Raw genomic sequence first — 15,347 nt, 5'->3', positions numbered from 1 at the left:
ACATCTTGGTTTTGATACGCGTGAGTCAGCTTCGTTCTCAACTATCAAGTCACGAGGACGTGACATTGAAAGCAAAGTGCGGAATCAGGTATGCCACAATCACCGCGGATAAAAGCCCTGTAAATACTCATGAGGGTAGTCAAATCATCCCACGCGGAACACCTACCCAGGGTATACGCAGACAACATCATCCCATTCCCTTCGGATCCAGGCAAGACTTGGTCATGCGGAGTGTACACCGCTATTTCAGCCTTGCTCGTAAGCGTTGTGCCACCTGCTTCTTCATCGACGTCCCCTTCTGAGATTCTTCCGCTAGGCTCGGCCTTCTCTGGCTCGTCTCCGAAAAGCAGCATTTTCCTCTCGACCAACTCGACCAATTCTTCCTCGTCCTCGAATTGCTTCTCTCTGATTATATCGACTAACGTCATCCGGATGCCGGTATCGTCCGGATTAGGGTATTTTTTTGATGTCGGGTGACCATGAAAGCAATGCAGTAGATGAATGTTTTCCAGACGACGTCTTTCTCTACCGAGGACCAGAGTCACATGCACTAAATGCCCAATACGCCATTCTTCGTCCGGACCAGAAACCATAAAATGGGGGTCAGCTCCGTTCTCCAGGAGCCATCTCCAAATAGACTGGTTCTGGCCGGCTCCTCTCATAACAGATATTATTAGATATTGCCAAACAGTAATCTCGAGATATCCAAAGGTCCCGAGACACAGAGACGGTCCGAGTGTCGTCATTGTTTGCGGCGGTAACCCTTTCTCCCGTAGCGTATCCAGTATCTGGTAGTGTACTGGTGATTCATCTTCATGCATACAAGGGAGTAGACAGTAAAAAAGCAGAACGAGGTGGAATGGGGTCTGCGCGACTGATGGGTCATGGGCCAATTTTCATTGCACGTATCCCAGGCCGCCGGCGCAAGCTGAAAGATAGAAAGGATGAGACATGAAATACGCACGAGCTGTGGCAGTGTGCGTATAAGCAAACGCATTCATATAAAAAGAATTCTTTGTTCATATCTTGCTGAACGTCGATGTATTGGTAAGTGTCTTGGTCTGGGATGAGCCTCACCCCTAGCCGGGTGAGAACAGACCACATTTGCTCCTCGAAATAGAATGGCGCCTCCCCAATCTTTGCATCCTTCCTCATCTCTATTATGTGAAAAGTGATGTAACTCAGCCACCTCTGGCGAGCCACCCTGCCCTTCTCATGGGCTAAGTAACTTATATCCTTGGCCCGCAAGTAGGCCAGGAATAGATATGAGGCGGCATCCTCCGCGCAAAAGTCCCCGAGAAGCCTTCCCCTCTTTGAGGTTCAGTGACTCGATAAACTCTGGGACAGAACGATGTGTGAAAGAGATGATCATCTCCGAGCCTAGGTAATGGTAGTCCGTTTGTGTAGATTCGAACAGACCTTCATGACGTAATGTACGCTTTTTACGCCATGCACCCTGCCGCCAAACTCCAAATCAGAAACACTTCAAGCTTCTGGCTAAATTTGAATTTCAGGTGATATTAAGCCAGGATGGTCAATTCCCGCAATTTGAGCTCCAGCCTCATTACAGATTGATGATTCTCACAGTAGCCACTGATGAGTTCGTAGGTGCCTGTGCGCCGGTGGGTGTAGTGCACTAGTCCCGATTAGGTAATACTGAAGCGGAGCTTCTCGACGCGACCAGACGCGCTTCGTTTCTAACTTTACGCATCCTACCGCCTATCGCTCTACAATCCTTGAACCAGTGCTCTTTTTCTTTCACTCTGGTCGAAAAGTCCAAAATGGCGCTAGAAGATGAGTGTATGTAACTTCTAACCCTGAAGTCGTCGATGCAGTAGTTAATTCGTGCCCTCAACCGTTTATAGGGACATGCGACGCCAATGATGCGCTCCACATCACGATTGTGCAACCGGGCGAGACGAAGCCAAAAACACTCTCTGCCTTTCACCCTCAATTCACCTACCCCATTTTCGGGGATGAAGAGCAGATTTTTGGGTATAAAGGCTTGATCATTCGACTGCGCTTTGCCGCCCATGACCTACGACCACACATTCACATATCATATGACGATCGGTTCAGAGCTGTGGGTGAAGTCACTGCTGCGGACATCCTCGGCATTCTCAAGCCATTTGCACCAGAAGGTCAGTCTCCCCATGTAAAAGGTTATGAGAAACCAGAACATATGTGCTGATATGCGACCCTCTATCAATAGAAGCTTTTATCAATCTGGCAGACTACGAGCAGGCGATTCAGGATGATCCCGAGGCAAAAGATTTCACACCTCCTGGAAAGCTTGTCAACACATATCAGGCAGATGAACGGACATATGAGATCTGGGCAGGCTCACTCGCGGATCCGGCAGTGCGACTTATCCTTGACCGGGCCCAGATTCTCGTGTCACTTTTCATCGAGGCCGGCACACCCTTGGAGACAGATGACCCTGAGTGGACTCTGGATCGGTGGATGATTTACTTTGTGTAAGTAGACCAATAAGGAGCCGGTCCGTGAGGTGGCCCAGTGCACTGACAGTCACAGTTATGAAAAAGTGAAGCCTTCAACGCCATCATCATCATCATACTCAATCGTTGGGTACGCCACAACCTACCGGTACTGGCTCTACCAACGTGATCGCTCTGTGCCCCCAGTTGTGAAAGATGATGCTTTTCCACTGCCCGAGATCAAACTCTCAGAACTTCCTTCACGACTTCGCATCGCACAATTCCTCATCCTCCCCTCACATCACCGAGCCGGCCACGGCACACATCTCTACACAACGATCCACACCTCGTGTATCGCAGATCCCACGATCATCGAATTGACGGTCGAGGACCCAAATGAGAGCTTTGATGCCCTGCGAGATGCCGCTGACTTCTGTCTTCTACAACCTGAATTCGAGAAATACCAGGTTGATATTAACCCGGATCCCCGGGGCGCTTACTCGCGCAAAGAGCGCATCCAATCCGTCCCCACGGCAGAGCTCATTCCAATTAAGACTTTGGAAGGAATCCGCGCGTCTTTCAAGATAGAGTCAACTCAATTCGCACACATTGTCGAAATGTACCTCCTCAGTCGAATTCCCGAGAGTCATCGCCTGGCTGGTGGTGCCAACCTGGCGCGTTTGTTAATCAAAAAGGCGCGAGCGGAGGACCCGAACGACCGGAGATACTATTGGTGGCGCGTACTCATCAAACAGCGCCTATTCAAAAAGCATAAGGAACTGTTGCAGGAATTGGAGGTGCTTGATCGAGTGGAAAAGCTCGATGATACGGTACGCAATGTTGAGGAGGGATATGAGATCACCTTGTCTGCTGTGAAGGAACGGCTATCGGAGCCTGCTGTGGAGCAGGCGGTTGTGACCTCTGGTCCCCGTCAAAAACGCAAACTCGCCATTGAAGATGACGAGGATGAACAGGATGAGGATGCGGACGAGACCGAGCTAGCCAAACGTCCCAAAATTTAAATCAACAGAAAATCAATTATTGCTCACTTAATTGTCTTGGATTCCGAAAGGTATTTTCAGATTGTAGCTACAAGAGTGACTGCTTTTGCCACTTGAATATTCAAGGATGAGCGTAAAGCTGCCACCCAATTGAATCTGCAAATAATTGAGCTTTCATGGCTGGCTTGAGTCTTAGAGCTGTGGGCAGTTGACGCCGCCCTTTCGCTGCCATCCGGAGAATTGTTTTTCCAAGTCTGCCCGCATCTTCGATGCGGCCGAGCTCAACCATCGGTCTTGGAAGCTTGACGATCTCGAATCCGTATTACAAGGCACTGATAACATTTGACGAGGCGTTGTCAGCAACCGTTTCGCTGGTCATAGCTGTCTGAACCTTCCAGCTGGAAATTACCTGTGTGCCCTCATCTTGCCCACCTTGACTTTCCACACCTTCGGGATCCTCCAAAATGGTATCCGCCTATGTCCTGGAACGCTCCCCTTGCGATTCATGCGCTGACTCTTCGAATCTCAGCTTCCTCTGGGACTTCTCACGGCCGCTCAGGGCCACCCAATGTTGGTCGAGCTTAAGAATGGCGAAACACTGAACGGTCACTTGGTCACGTGCGACAACTGGATGAACCTGATTCTGCGCGAGGTCGTACAAACCAGTCCTGAGGGCGACAAGTTCTTCAGACTACCCGAAGTCTATGTGCGCGGCAACAACGTATGTCACAGGCCTCAGTCTGGGGGAAAAAAAGGCGTGCGCGATGCCTCTTGTTCAGAAAGTATTATCTAACAACTCGGTAGATCAAATACCTCCGTGTCCCCGATGAGATCATCGAAATTGTGAAGGAACAGCAACAACATCAACCACAAAACCGCCGCGGAGGACGAGACGGCGATCGCGGGAGAGGCCGCGGCCGTGGCGGCCGGGGCCAAGGTCGCGGCCGTGGTGGACGTGGTGGTGTGATCGTGGGGGTCCTTGAATTGAGACCTGATAGGCGTGCTTATGTATTGCCTCTTAGGAGCGACGTGATCAAAGGAACGAGATACCCTGCAGCATAGAATGGCAAAGAAATTGCCCGTGAGAAAGTTCTTGAGACTTTAGGTTGGACGAGCATGGCCCCGGCGTATCTGGCTCTGTATACTTTCGACGAATTTCCGACTTTATGAACCAGTCTATCTACGATAAGAAGAAAATTCCACAAATACGCAGGACCATTCTCATTTCTTGATAGCCTTCCCTCCTTTTCCGTTCATCCTCGCCTTTGACTACGATTGAAGACAGCGGAGACCTCTGTATGTGGGCTTAGTGTCGAGGGAGGGGCGACTCTTTGTCGGACAGCTAGGTATCTCTCGATAATTATTGGTCAGACAACTGTATGCCACTAATCACTACCGAAGTTAAGTCGTCGTACTCATCATGATCAGCTTAACTCACATGGTGTGAGTTCTTGTCTTCAACTTATGGGGGGAGACTGATGTATATTCGATCGAGTATGGAGTGTCATGGATATTGATTGGAACTCAGCGTGAAGCCAGGAAAGCCCAAAACACTGCAGGTGGCTCCGCGGGATATGTAGTCACATGACTGCTGCCGAATTGCGGCCTTTTGGTCGCCGCAACTTACAATTACTTTCAAGCCGAGGACAGCTCCGAAATGTCACGTCGGATGCTAGTTCTTGATGGACTTTGGTACTCGCTATGTCCGTCATTCAATCCTTTTGTGTTGAAGCGGTCCGGATGCGCGTGGCCGCGTCCGCGACTTTCGCCATTGAGTTGCCGTCGCATCAGGACGCCGCCGCAGCAACGCTGTCTCAGCACCGATGCCCATCAAACCGATAATGATCTTCAAAAACAGAGCGACGCCGCCCCTCAAGAATCGCGTGATGTGCCTAAACCATTCTCCGCCTCTATCTCGCTACGAGATGATCTTTTGGACAATACACAAGCAAAGCCCGCGGACGAGAGCCTGCTCGACAAAATTGATGCCGAATCAATACCCTCACGGCGAAGGAAAGAAATCAACAAATGGCCCGGAATACCTCAGTACATTGCTGAGAAGAGCAATGACAGTCTGGAGGCAATGTTACAGACGGAAATGGGCAGAAGACCTAACATTACTTCTGCCACTCATATCTTAAGGCTGCTCATACGGGACCGAGGCGTTCGACCATCTGCGCGCCATTACAAAGCTCTCATATTGGCCAATTCAGACGGAGTTCATGGGTCGCCGATGTTTGTGAGGAGCTTGCTGGAGGAAATGGAGAAATATGACATTGCAGCCGACTCGGGAACTCTCCATGCTGCTTTACAGGTCAGTCCAGGTCGCGCGAAACCTCAGTGAAAAAAAGTGCTTTTTATCATGGTCCCGTATAACTAAAGTTTTCTTCATTGTCTTGAATAGGCGCTCGCTGTCCACCCGGACTTTACTCTTCGTCAGGAAGTTCTGCAAAAATTGCGAGATCGGTGGCTCACTTTGAGCCCGAGTGGATGGCATTTTGTCGTTGCTGGTCTCCTTCGGGAGCATAAGTTTGAGATGGCACTTGAGCAGGTCAGCCTGATGCAGCGAAAAGATATCCATATTGAAAACTGGCTACACAGTTCCATTGTCTACAGTCTTTGTGACATGGACGAGCTTGACGAGGTTCTTCGTCTGATGGAAGTTCGAGTACATCAGGGCCATGATATGACCCCGGCATTATGGATGCACGTACTTCGGGTCGCCGTCGAAGCACGGCATTATGTATTGGCACGGTTTGTGTGGCGACGTCGGGTCGAGCTTGGCTATCTTCATCCACCGAGTGCTTTATGTAGCGAGGTTCTCCAACTTGCTGCTGAATTCACCGATCTCGAGATTGCCCAGTCGATATTGCGCTATCGTACAGAGCGCGCGCTAGCACCCTCCCTGGAGGATTACGGCCAGCTTGTTTTGGTCTATGTCGGTGTTGATGACGTGTATGCTGCATTTGAGGTGCTCTGCACCATCCGCGAAGCTGGCCTGGGGTGGATCAGGCGACTACCCGGCCGATTCTCGCATACATGATTCGGAACAAGACCGACCGCCGTGAGGCCTGGCAAATGCTCAAACGACTACACAACGCGAAGCACGAGGTCCCACTGGCGTGTGTTCGCGTGATCGCTGAGCTGTGTGAGCATGATGCCCACCACGACCCGACGGTGGTGGACGATGCTGTGGGATTCTATAATGAGATCCACACCCTTTATTCCCAGGGCGCCGATCTTGAAATTTACAACATCTTGATTCGAATGTGTCGTGTCGCGGGCAAACGAGAAGCTGGCATCTTCTTGGTCAAGGAAATGGCCAAATTGAATGTCATCCCAAATTCGAGCACGTTTGAGAGCATTATCCTGATGTGCCTGGATGCAGGAAATTACAAGTCTGCACTCATGTATTTGCTGGACCTCTCCAAGCGGGAGGAGGCCGTGATCAGCCCTCGAGCTAGACAAGAAATTCGAAAGCTTTGTGCTGAGTCCGTCAACGAGTACGCATTGCGACTACAATATCACCCCCTGCTCCAGGGGGATGAGCCACCAGCAGGTGTGGGTAGCGCCAGCACAGCTGTGACGCCCCAAGTGTCGCGTCAGCCACGCCACAAGATGGAACGTGAGGAGAGAATCGCATACAACAAGGAGCGGCGACAGAGGAAACGTCGCCGGCTTGCACTGGAGAGAATTGCCGCGGGAGGTCAAGCAAGTTCCGAGTCACCGACCTGCCTTGCGGATAGCGGTGTTGATGAAGTCAACAAGACGAAGGTTTCATCTTCGGAATGAACCGCGTCGCCTAGGCTCCAGTCAAAGTGGAGCTGAGTCCGTTCATTCAGCCAGCAAGGAGGGGGTCTGTCAGCACTGCTCACGTCGATGATGCGCTTCCAGGAGGTTCATGCTGTGACCAGGTCCGGTCACAGAGCCAGTGGCGCAGCAGTGGTGCGACGGACGAGTTCCATTTAACCTGTGCGAACGCTCGAGTGAATAACCATCGTCCTGTCCAGTCTACCATGCACTAGTCCTTGGGGATCACGGCTTCCATTTTGTAATTATAATGTATCATATGACTATGCATCGCAGTAACTAGTGAAACCTTTCGAGTCCCCATTCTGGGAGATTCCAGCATGGGAGCGGCGCACACTTTTCTCCTTTTATACCTCCTACTTTCACACATTTTCCTCTGTATTGTCGATGAGACAGACTTGTTGAGCCCCCTTTCCCCAACTGGTCGAGGTCACGGGCAGGACACGACACCAACAGGATGATTGTTTTGCTCGACGAGTTTCGTTCATGACACGACTACGTGCAATTGCAGCGAGAAGTCTAGAGTCGGCATTTGCAGCACCGGCCGTTTCATCCATCTGATAGACCAGAATGGGCGAGGTCCCTGACCCGTCTGGTGCTATGGCCCGCGGGCCGCAGCGCGGACAGGGTCAGGGCACATTCCTTCTTGACGGAGACATGACCAAAGGCCGTTCCTGTCCATCAAGTCGAATGCAGAGTCCACAGGTTCCAGTTATGGTTCGGGGGAGGGGAGGATCCACTTGTCGTCCTAATATTAGGGCGATTCAGTCTTCCCGTCTTGAAACACGCGGGGGCAGCAGGGATCGACCGGTCAGGACAGGAGCCAAGTGGAGCCGCGGCGTTTCCAACAGTGAACAGGTTCATCGTCGAGTGCGGTTGTCAGGCATGTCGTGTCTGCGATATGCGGGTTTCGACTCGGCCGTCTGCACCAAGCCCGGGACTCTGTCGAATGGGGCAGCAATCAATTGCTGGAGAACAAAAAACAAATGTACGGGCGAGAGGCCGAAAGCCGCAGTCACGTTTCGCAGCGACTCCGCCTCTCAGATACTTTCTGAAGGCCACTGATGGTTTGCAAACTGGAGCGTCGAATGGGGCCATATGGATCTCACGAGCAGCGGACAGTTACAGGTGCGACCAGCAGGTGGAGTCAGGAGTGTGGTGCCTGACCCCTGCACCGTCATGTAGGGACCTGCTACATCAGTCTGTCGCATTGACTACCCTTCACCCTCTTGCCGTGGAACTGGACACCGACTGGGGATAGACGCCAAGTCCCCCAGAAGAGGCGAAACGGCACTGCGGGCCACGTCTTTCATTCTGCTGAGTTGCCCGTCAGTGGACCTTGCGGACGATCCCTGATGTGTACTGTAAAGCCAAGGGGGCCGATCTGACGACGATCTGACGAGACATTCATCCCGTTCCAGCCTCTCACCACCAAGACGGCGCGACCCCCTCGGGGGTGCATCCACCGAAGCAAGTGCCCTGCCGCATGCGACATGCGACAATGCAAGTTTATCCAATATGGGCATTTGCACCCCCTCGACGGCCGGAAGGGTTTTGTCCTATTTTTTTTTCTTCTTATTTGTTTCCTTTCGCGGCTCGCTTGGTTTCTCATTTGTTTGACGAGCCGGTTGCTGCCATCTCTCCTTGAGACGATCTATCCAACCGTTCATCGTGCAACTCTACAAATTGATGCTCCGTCGCTCTGCTTGATCCCTCTTTCGACTACTTGCCTGTTAAATTCTCCCTGTCTTTCTATCATATCAAACAGGCACACGACCTCAATCCCAACGTCATCTGCCGCAGAGTCTTGGGTGCCAGTCAACTTGTTTCTCTGTACGACGAAGACAACAGATCCTATCTCTTCCTCATCTGCCTATCCTCCTAAGATCTACCATCACCGTTCGCCATGCAGTTCTCGCTCGTGTCCGTCTTCCTCTCCACATTGGGGCTGGCCAGCGCACTTCACAATGGCCTCGCCGCAACATGGAATGCCACCGATTTCGAACTTGAGTGTTCACCGGGTGGCTGTACCTACCGCTTCAACATCTCTGCACCTGCAACGGAAAATGCGCCGGGCTTCGACACTTCTTGCGAAGGCATCACCCCTAATGCCACTCGTTGTGACGATGAGGCCATCACCGCGTCAGTCAGCCCCTTGACACATCCGCTCTGGAATGTCAAGGTGCAGCATGAGTGGCACGAGGACGAGGAGGACTTTAATGCGCAGGCCACCTATTGGCAGGCCGGCACTACCAATGTGACGGAGACGACCACAACCTTCCTCATCAAACCCAATGTCTTTTATGGAGTCGCCTAAGGAGCTGAAAAACAAACGTCTACCCAACAATTGACATCCCTAGGAGGCTTCCCTCCCCAGTGCGGCTCACCTGCCCTAGTTTGTGTCTCTCTGCTCATATTCGGTGATCATCTTCATCTGCGTTTGCACAGACCCGTCTCGAGTCGTCGAGTGACCGATATGATCCATCACCACCGCACACAACTTTACGCACAAACAGTTGCACTGATAATGTTTTTTTTTTTTAATTTCTGGGGGTGGAAGGGGGGTCATCCATAGCGGAGACCGACTCTAATCCGGGCGGCCCCTTGCTGCGAACCTGAAGAGTCTGGCCAGCGATGGCGGATTCTTGCATGTTGATATTACATCTCGTGTCAATAGACAGTGTTGATCGGATTAAGGCACACCGCTGAGCCTTTCCCTTGGAATACGAATAGTGTACAAAGCAATCTCACCATTTTTTTTTTTACTCACCGATGGAAATCACTTGGTATTTTTGGAGGACATAGACTAACTCTGTTGCTTTACTGTATTTGCATCTTCGCGCACTCACGCGCGCACAGTGAATCAAGGCTCCCGCCCAAGACGGGGATGACATCATCGGTCGCGCCTCAGAGCTGAAGGGCGCCTGACCACCAACATGGCACTTTCCTTCCCAAGTCTCGGCCAGCGATTGAGCCTTTCAAAGTATGTACTAGAAGACTACGATCGGGGCTGCAGCTGACTCCGACAATCAATATGTTCACTTGAGAGACAAAGGAAATCGGTTGAACTTTGAGGTCAAAGTCTACGCGACGCTAAAGTTGGAGCTCTCCAAACACGCAATCATTGCCTAGTGGGCTCGACAGGCTTGACTCGCGCGCAACATCAGCATGGTACCGTATCCCATGCCCCAGATGCTCCAGATGCGCGTCAGCCACGAGAACGAGATCTGATCCATTCCATGTCTCCTGCAGACCTCCATCCTCCGCCAGATCGTTGCGGGTCCGCGACTGAAGCATCCAGAAGCAGGACTAGATCTCTGCTATGTGACCGACAACAGTAAGGACCAGTCCGATCTATGTCCTCATCTCCCCATCTCCCATGCCTCGGAAGGTCTTCGGAGGGTTTCAGAGCAAAATCACCTGAACCCAGAGTTGCAATTGGATTGACGTACTCTAACCCAATCTTAGTTATCGCAACCTCTGGTCCCTCTGGGACATACCCGCAACGCGCATACCGCAATCCTCTCGACGAGCTCGTCAAGTTTTTGGACTACAAGCATGGCGAGAATTGGTGTATCTGGGAATTCCGAGCTGAGGGTACTGGGTACCCAGATTCGGAGGTTTACAATCGCATTCACCACTTTCCATGGCCCGACCATCATCCTCCTCCCTTTGCGCTTATCCCGAAAATTATGGTCAGCATGCGCAACTGGCTGCATCCGGAAGAGGCTCAAGATCAGAAAGCCGGAGTGGCGGCGAATGGTGAATCAAGGAACCCTCAGAAAAGGGTTGTCGTTGTGCACTGCAAAGCAGGCAAAGGCCGCAGTGGCACCGTCGCCACATCTTATCTGATCAGCCAGGAGGGATGGAAGAAAGAGGATGCGCTGCAGCGATTCACCCAGCGTCGCATGCGAGTCGGATTTGGGAACGGAGTGAGCATCCCCAGCCAGCTTCGCTACGTCGGATACGTCGACCGATGGGCGAATCATTTGGGAAAGCGATATGTCGACAGACCGGTAGAGATTCTCGAGATCCACACCTGGGGTCTTCGGGACGGGGTCAAGGTCATCGTACAAGGTTACGAGGATGAAGGCAAAAGGATGAAGAATTTCCACCTGTTCCACCGCCATGAACGCACCGTGGTCGAAGCCGGCGATAATGACCCCCCAATCGCGACAACGCCTCCGACGGCAGAGCCAGCGGTCTCGGCTGCTCAGCCGTCCAGCTCCTCCCTTCCTACCCAACTTCAAGTACCAAGTCCAGCGTCTGACCTCTCGACTCGCACGACTGCCACGTCGAACCTCTCGGCCATCATCTTTCGCCCACACAAGCGCATCGTCATTCCCAACTCTGACGTCAATATTGACTTTGAGCGCCGCAGCAAGGCTTCATACACTGGATTCACCATGGTGACCTCGGTTGCGCACGTGTGGTTCAATGCCTTTTTTGAAGGCGGCGATCAGTATGATTCGGGCGTATTCGAACTCGAGTGGGATGCGATGGACGGCATCAAAGGAAGTGCAAGAAAGGGTATTCGCTCTTTCGAACGGATGAAGGTAGTCTGGAGGTATCCGGCCGATCAGAATCCGCAACCTCCCCATGACGCCTCAGTGACAGATCAACTGATCAGCGAGGCCAAGCCTGATCAACCGGCCCTCAACACCCATGTCGCTATGGCACGCACAGATGCAGACCTATCAATGCAAAGCGAATTGCCGAACACCTCTCTAGTGCAGGCGCAAGGTAAAGAAAACATTGCCCCAGCGAAAGACGACCCTTCCACATCCAGCCCGGCCCCCGCAGACCAGAACTTGCTTGCAGTCAATGCTGGCTCCCTGCACGAATTACAGCGGCAGCTGGGAGTACGCAAGCAAACCGATGAAAGTAAAGATGTCAGTTTGGCCGGGACCGACGATGAAGCTCGATCGATCATGACCGACGACGCTCCAACAAAAACCAAAGACGTCAACGAACATTCCGACCATGGAGCAGAGAATGATGACTATCGAGGCGTGCAGTCTTACCTCGGTCAGGAAGACTCACAGAGACCCACATGATGCTCGGTCCAAAGGACTTTGAATGTGTCGGGCGATCGATTGTAGATACTGCAAGGGGGTGCTGGGTGATTCATGCACCGTGTATTTACGTTATATCATATTTCATCATAAGGGGAGATCCATTGGATTTGGTCGCAATTATATCACACTGAGCGTTTCGAGCAACTGCATTCATCCGCATTTCTGGAAATTTTCTGCGCCTTGAGGAGGCTGAGAAGGAATCTAACAAGGGCCTACCATCCAATTGGTTGTTCCACCGAGATCCCTCGGGGAATAAAACAAACCCAGGAATGCGGAAACTGCATTTACGTCAATAACTTAAACCTGCAGCCCTGTGGATTCTGAAGGTAAGCAATCAGGCAACTCGACCTTGCACTTGATTATACATCAGCATTATATTTATATGGATATCTCATATATATTACAGCAATAATGAACAGGTGACGAGGGTAGAAAACCTCGTTTGAAACTCTAAGCAGAGGCGGAAAATTGACCACTTCCCGCATTGCAAAAAACACACCCAAAAGCCCAACCTGACTCCGAATCACGCCCATTTAGAGCGCAACAAACCCTTCCATGCGCTTGCGTGACTCCTGAGCTTCCCGATCTAAGCGATCCTTCTTCTTGCGCTCGTAAACCGCACGAACGACCCGGCGAACCTGATCTTTACCCTCGACGAAATTCGCTTTTGCGAGTCCCACGACCGAATCAACTTGCTCGGGCGTGTAGATGAAATTCCAAGTAGACAGAAAGTCATCAACGTCCGGATTGATGGAGCAAGGTTTCGGTGGCTTCATGTCGGAGGATTCGGATAGGTCCCTTGACTGTTGGAGTGATTGTGCTGCGGGAAGAGGCCTGGCCTTTTTGGCAGGCGGGGCCACATCAGGAGCGGAAGGGTTGGGAAGGAAAGGGAAATAAATGACTGCAACGCCGGCGTCGGGTCTCATGAGGTGGAAATCTGATTCAGAGTGATCTTCGGAATTGTCAGGGTGGAAGAGGCGCTTCGATGGAGGGGGTTCATCACCGGCGACTCGCTCCTCTTGCGTGCCAACCCACACGTTACAGTAGCCGAGGTCTGTATCCGGATTCGCACCAGCTCTTATTGCCTTCTGATTCTGGTCCGACACAATGTCCTGCTCTTGTGCCTGGGCAACTTTTTGGTCGGCTTGCTCCGCAGTGATACCTTCAGGTTCACGGAGAACCTTTTCCGTCTGTTCCAAGGGCTCGGTATTGGGAGGCCAGCCAGCGCCAATTGGCCAACCCTTGATTCCGCGTTGGCGTGCGTAGCCATCCACGACAGAAAGCCAGTTTTCTTGCTTGATATCGGCGGAAGCATCAAAGGCGACGATGATGTCCACATCACGGCCTGGTCGAATCAGCGGGTATATAGGCAGATTGTTGCTCATGCCAGCATCCATGAGACGCAAATGCCTGTCCTCGAAGATAGACTTGGGGCAGGAGGCGGGCAGTTGGTCTTTCATACCCGTGACATAGTTGGGGATGGCAGCGGGGTCGATCGGGTGTACTCGAATGAGATCTTCGTTCTTCCCCAGGATGAGGGAGTCGATCCCACTAAATCCAGCAAGTCCCTTCACCAGTGGCCGAACTTCTTTGTAGTAGTGAGAGAGTGTCGCGCAGAACGCGCTTCCCCAAATTCCCATCAGACTCGGGACACGAAGCTCAGGAATCGGATACATTTGCTGAGGGGTCTCATTAGTGCCCCGGTCGAAATGGCGTCCCAGCGCCCAGGTTGGAATGCCCGCGTTGAGTTCCTCGCAGAAGAATTCATATGGAGTGAACTCGAACCACTGGAACCAGGATTCATGGTTGGATTCCATAATCATATCTTCCGCAGCCTTCTGCTGTTCGTCTGATAAATTCTCGATTTCAATTGGAATCTCATGGCGCACGGCAGTATAGATGGGCATTGGGTGAGCACCATCCAACAGGTTGGCCCGCTGGTTCGAAATTTTGAGATCCCTATTACAGACGCCTAGTTCCCCTCGGGGAACGAGCAACCGTGCAGCCAACAGCATACCGTAAATGTCCACCAAGCCAAAATCCGCATTGGGGTCCGCTTTCAGCTTCTCAACTAAGCCACTGAGGAGGAATTTATTCGTCGGCGCTGTAGTGAGCAAGTCGAGGGCCGCGGGAGGAAAGGCGAGATGGACCCCCAGCCTATTTTTTAGATGATCGACAAGCCGATGGAAATTCCCCTGGGCAAGTGAGGAATGGTAAAGGGTCTGTAACCAACAGCTCCCGCTAACACCAGCGGTGTAAGTGATACAGTCCCACAGGCCGGCCTCCTGGGCAGCTAGATAGGATCCAGTTCCGGCAACGAGAGCTCGCAGACCGCCACCTGAGCCGCACATCGCTATCACCGGAACATCATCTGGATGGATGTCATTCTCATTTATGTCCAAATATTCAGCCAATGCTTTTCGCACACGTTGCTGACGCTTCTTCCTGAATGAAAGCTCCTCTTCGCAAAGCTCAGCACTGACGCGGACGTGAGCGTCTTGTAAAATCTCTGGGTTGATGTCAGGGTCATGGGCCTCCTTCCAAATTTCATCCGCAAGAGAGCCAGGCGCCATTGACAGTTCTCGTTGAAGTTTCTGAGCCGTAGCTGGAAGATACTTTGTCCAGTCGGGCAGAATCAGCTCTGTGATGTTGCCTCCCAGGTCTCCCAAGGCGCCAACCCCCACACTTTGTTTGACATCGCCAAGCTTGTGCACGATTTTGAACCAGACTGATTGTTGGTTATCAATGTCGGATGAATTTGCCTCCTGCGACGAATCTTCGTTCAATTTCGGGTTGGATTCAGCCCATGCGGTCGAGGTAAATGGGTAGTTCTGCTGTGGATGTCGACCGCGTTCTCTCGTAGAGTATACAGCAAGAGCACTGGGTGGAAGTATCCAACTCAGCCGCGCAATCCTCGAGGCGCCCATCTTTGGGCTGCGAGAGCGTGACGAAGATACCGCGCGGAACATGCAACAGCAAGATTAGAACGCGATTGCCGACGACGAGCGCCAATGGACTTG

At 52.0% G+C, this 15,347-nt stretch overlaps 6 protein-coding genes across 6 annotated transcripts; 4 read left to right on the top strand and 2 right to left on the bottom strand.

Annotated features, from left to right (window-relative positions):
- Positions 1-49: 49 nt before the first annotated feature.
- POX_e07222 (uncharacterized protein) lies at positions 50-746 on the bottom strand (the record flags this gene model as incomplete). The annotated part of the gene is made up of 2 exons (XM_050116029.1): positions 50-117; positions 167-746. The coding sequence occupies 2 exons, from the start codon at positions 744-746 to the stop codon at positions 50-52; spliced, it is 648 nt and encodes a 215-aa protein (XP_049968489.1).
- Positions 747-1,781: 1,035 nt separating this feature from the next.
- Positions 1,782-3,460, top strand: POX_e07221 (Histone acetyltransferase type B catalytic subunit; the record flags this gene model as incomplete). The annotated part of the gene is made up of 4 exons (XM_050116028.1): positions 1,782-1,800; positions 1,866-2,141; positions 2,213-2,477; positions 2,536-3,460. The coding sequence occupies 4 exons, from the start codon at positions 1,782-1,784 to the stop codon at positions 3,458-3,460; spliced, it is 1,485 nt and encodes a 494-aa protein (XP_049968488.1).
- Positions 3,461-3,903: 443 nt separating this feature from the next.
- On the top strand, positions 3,904-4,501 carry POX_e07220 (U6 snRNA-associated Sm-like protein LSm4; the record flags this gene model as incomplete). The annotated part of the gene is made up of 3 exons (XM_050116027.1): positions 3,904-3,906; positions 3,969-4,160; positions 4,244-4,501. The coding sequence occupies 3 exons, from the start codon at positions 3,904-3,906 to the stop codon at positions 4,499-4,501; spliced, it is 453 nt and encodes a 150-aa protein (XP_049968487.1).
- A 595-nt stretch (positions 4,502-5,096) lies between these two features.
- Positions 5,097-7,231, top strand: POX_e07219 (uncharacterized protein; the record flags this gene model as incomplete). Its single annotated transcript, XM_050116026.1, has 3 exons — positions 5,097-5,753; positions 5,844-6,394; positions 6,433-7,231. The coding sequence occupies 3 exons, from the start codon at positions 5,097-5,099 to the stop codon at positions 7,229-7,231; spliced, it is 2,007 nt and encodes a 668-aa protein (XP_049968486.1).
- Positions 7,232-9,155: 1,924 nt separating this feature from the next.
- On the top strand, positions 9,156-12,306 carry POX_e07217 (uncharacterized protein; the record flags this gene model as incomplete). Its single annotated transcript, XM_050116025.1, has 3 exons — positions 9,156-9,557; positions 10,502-10,586; positions 10,718-12,306. The coding sequence occupies 3 exons, from the start codon at positions 9,156-9,158 to the stop codon at positions 12,304-12,306; spliced, it is 2,076 nt and encodes a 691-aa protein (XP_049968485.1).
- A 554-nt stretch (positions 12,307-12,860) lies between these two features.
- Positions 12,861-15,254, bottom strand: POX_e07216 (uncharacterized protein; the record flags this gene model as incomplete). The annotated part of the gene is made up of 1 exon (XM_050116024.1): positions 12,861-15,254. The coding sequence occupies one exon, from the start codon at positions 15,252-15,254 to the stop codon at positions 12,861-12,863; it is 2,394 nt and encodes a 797-aa protein (XP_049968484.1).
- Positions 15,255-15,347: the final 93 nt, after the last annotated feature.

Source organism: Penicillium oxalicum, chromosome V (genome assembly GCF_001723175.1).
Source record: "Penicillium oxalicum strain HP7-1 chromosome V, whole genome shotgun sequence".
NCBI lineage: Eukaryota > Fungi > Ascomycota > Eurotiomycetes > Eurotiales > Aspergillaceae > Penicillium > Penicillium oxalicum.
Note: the sequence above shows the minus strand (reverse complement) of the source record. Positions and strands in the feature narration are given on the sequence as shown.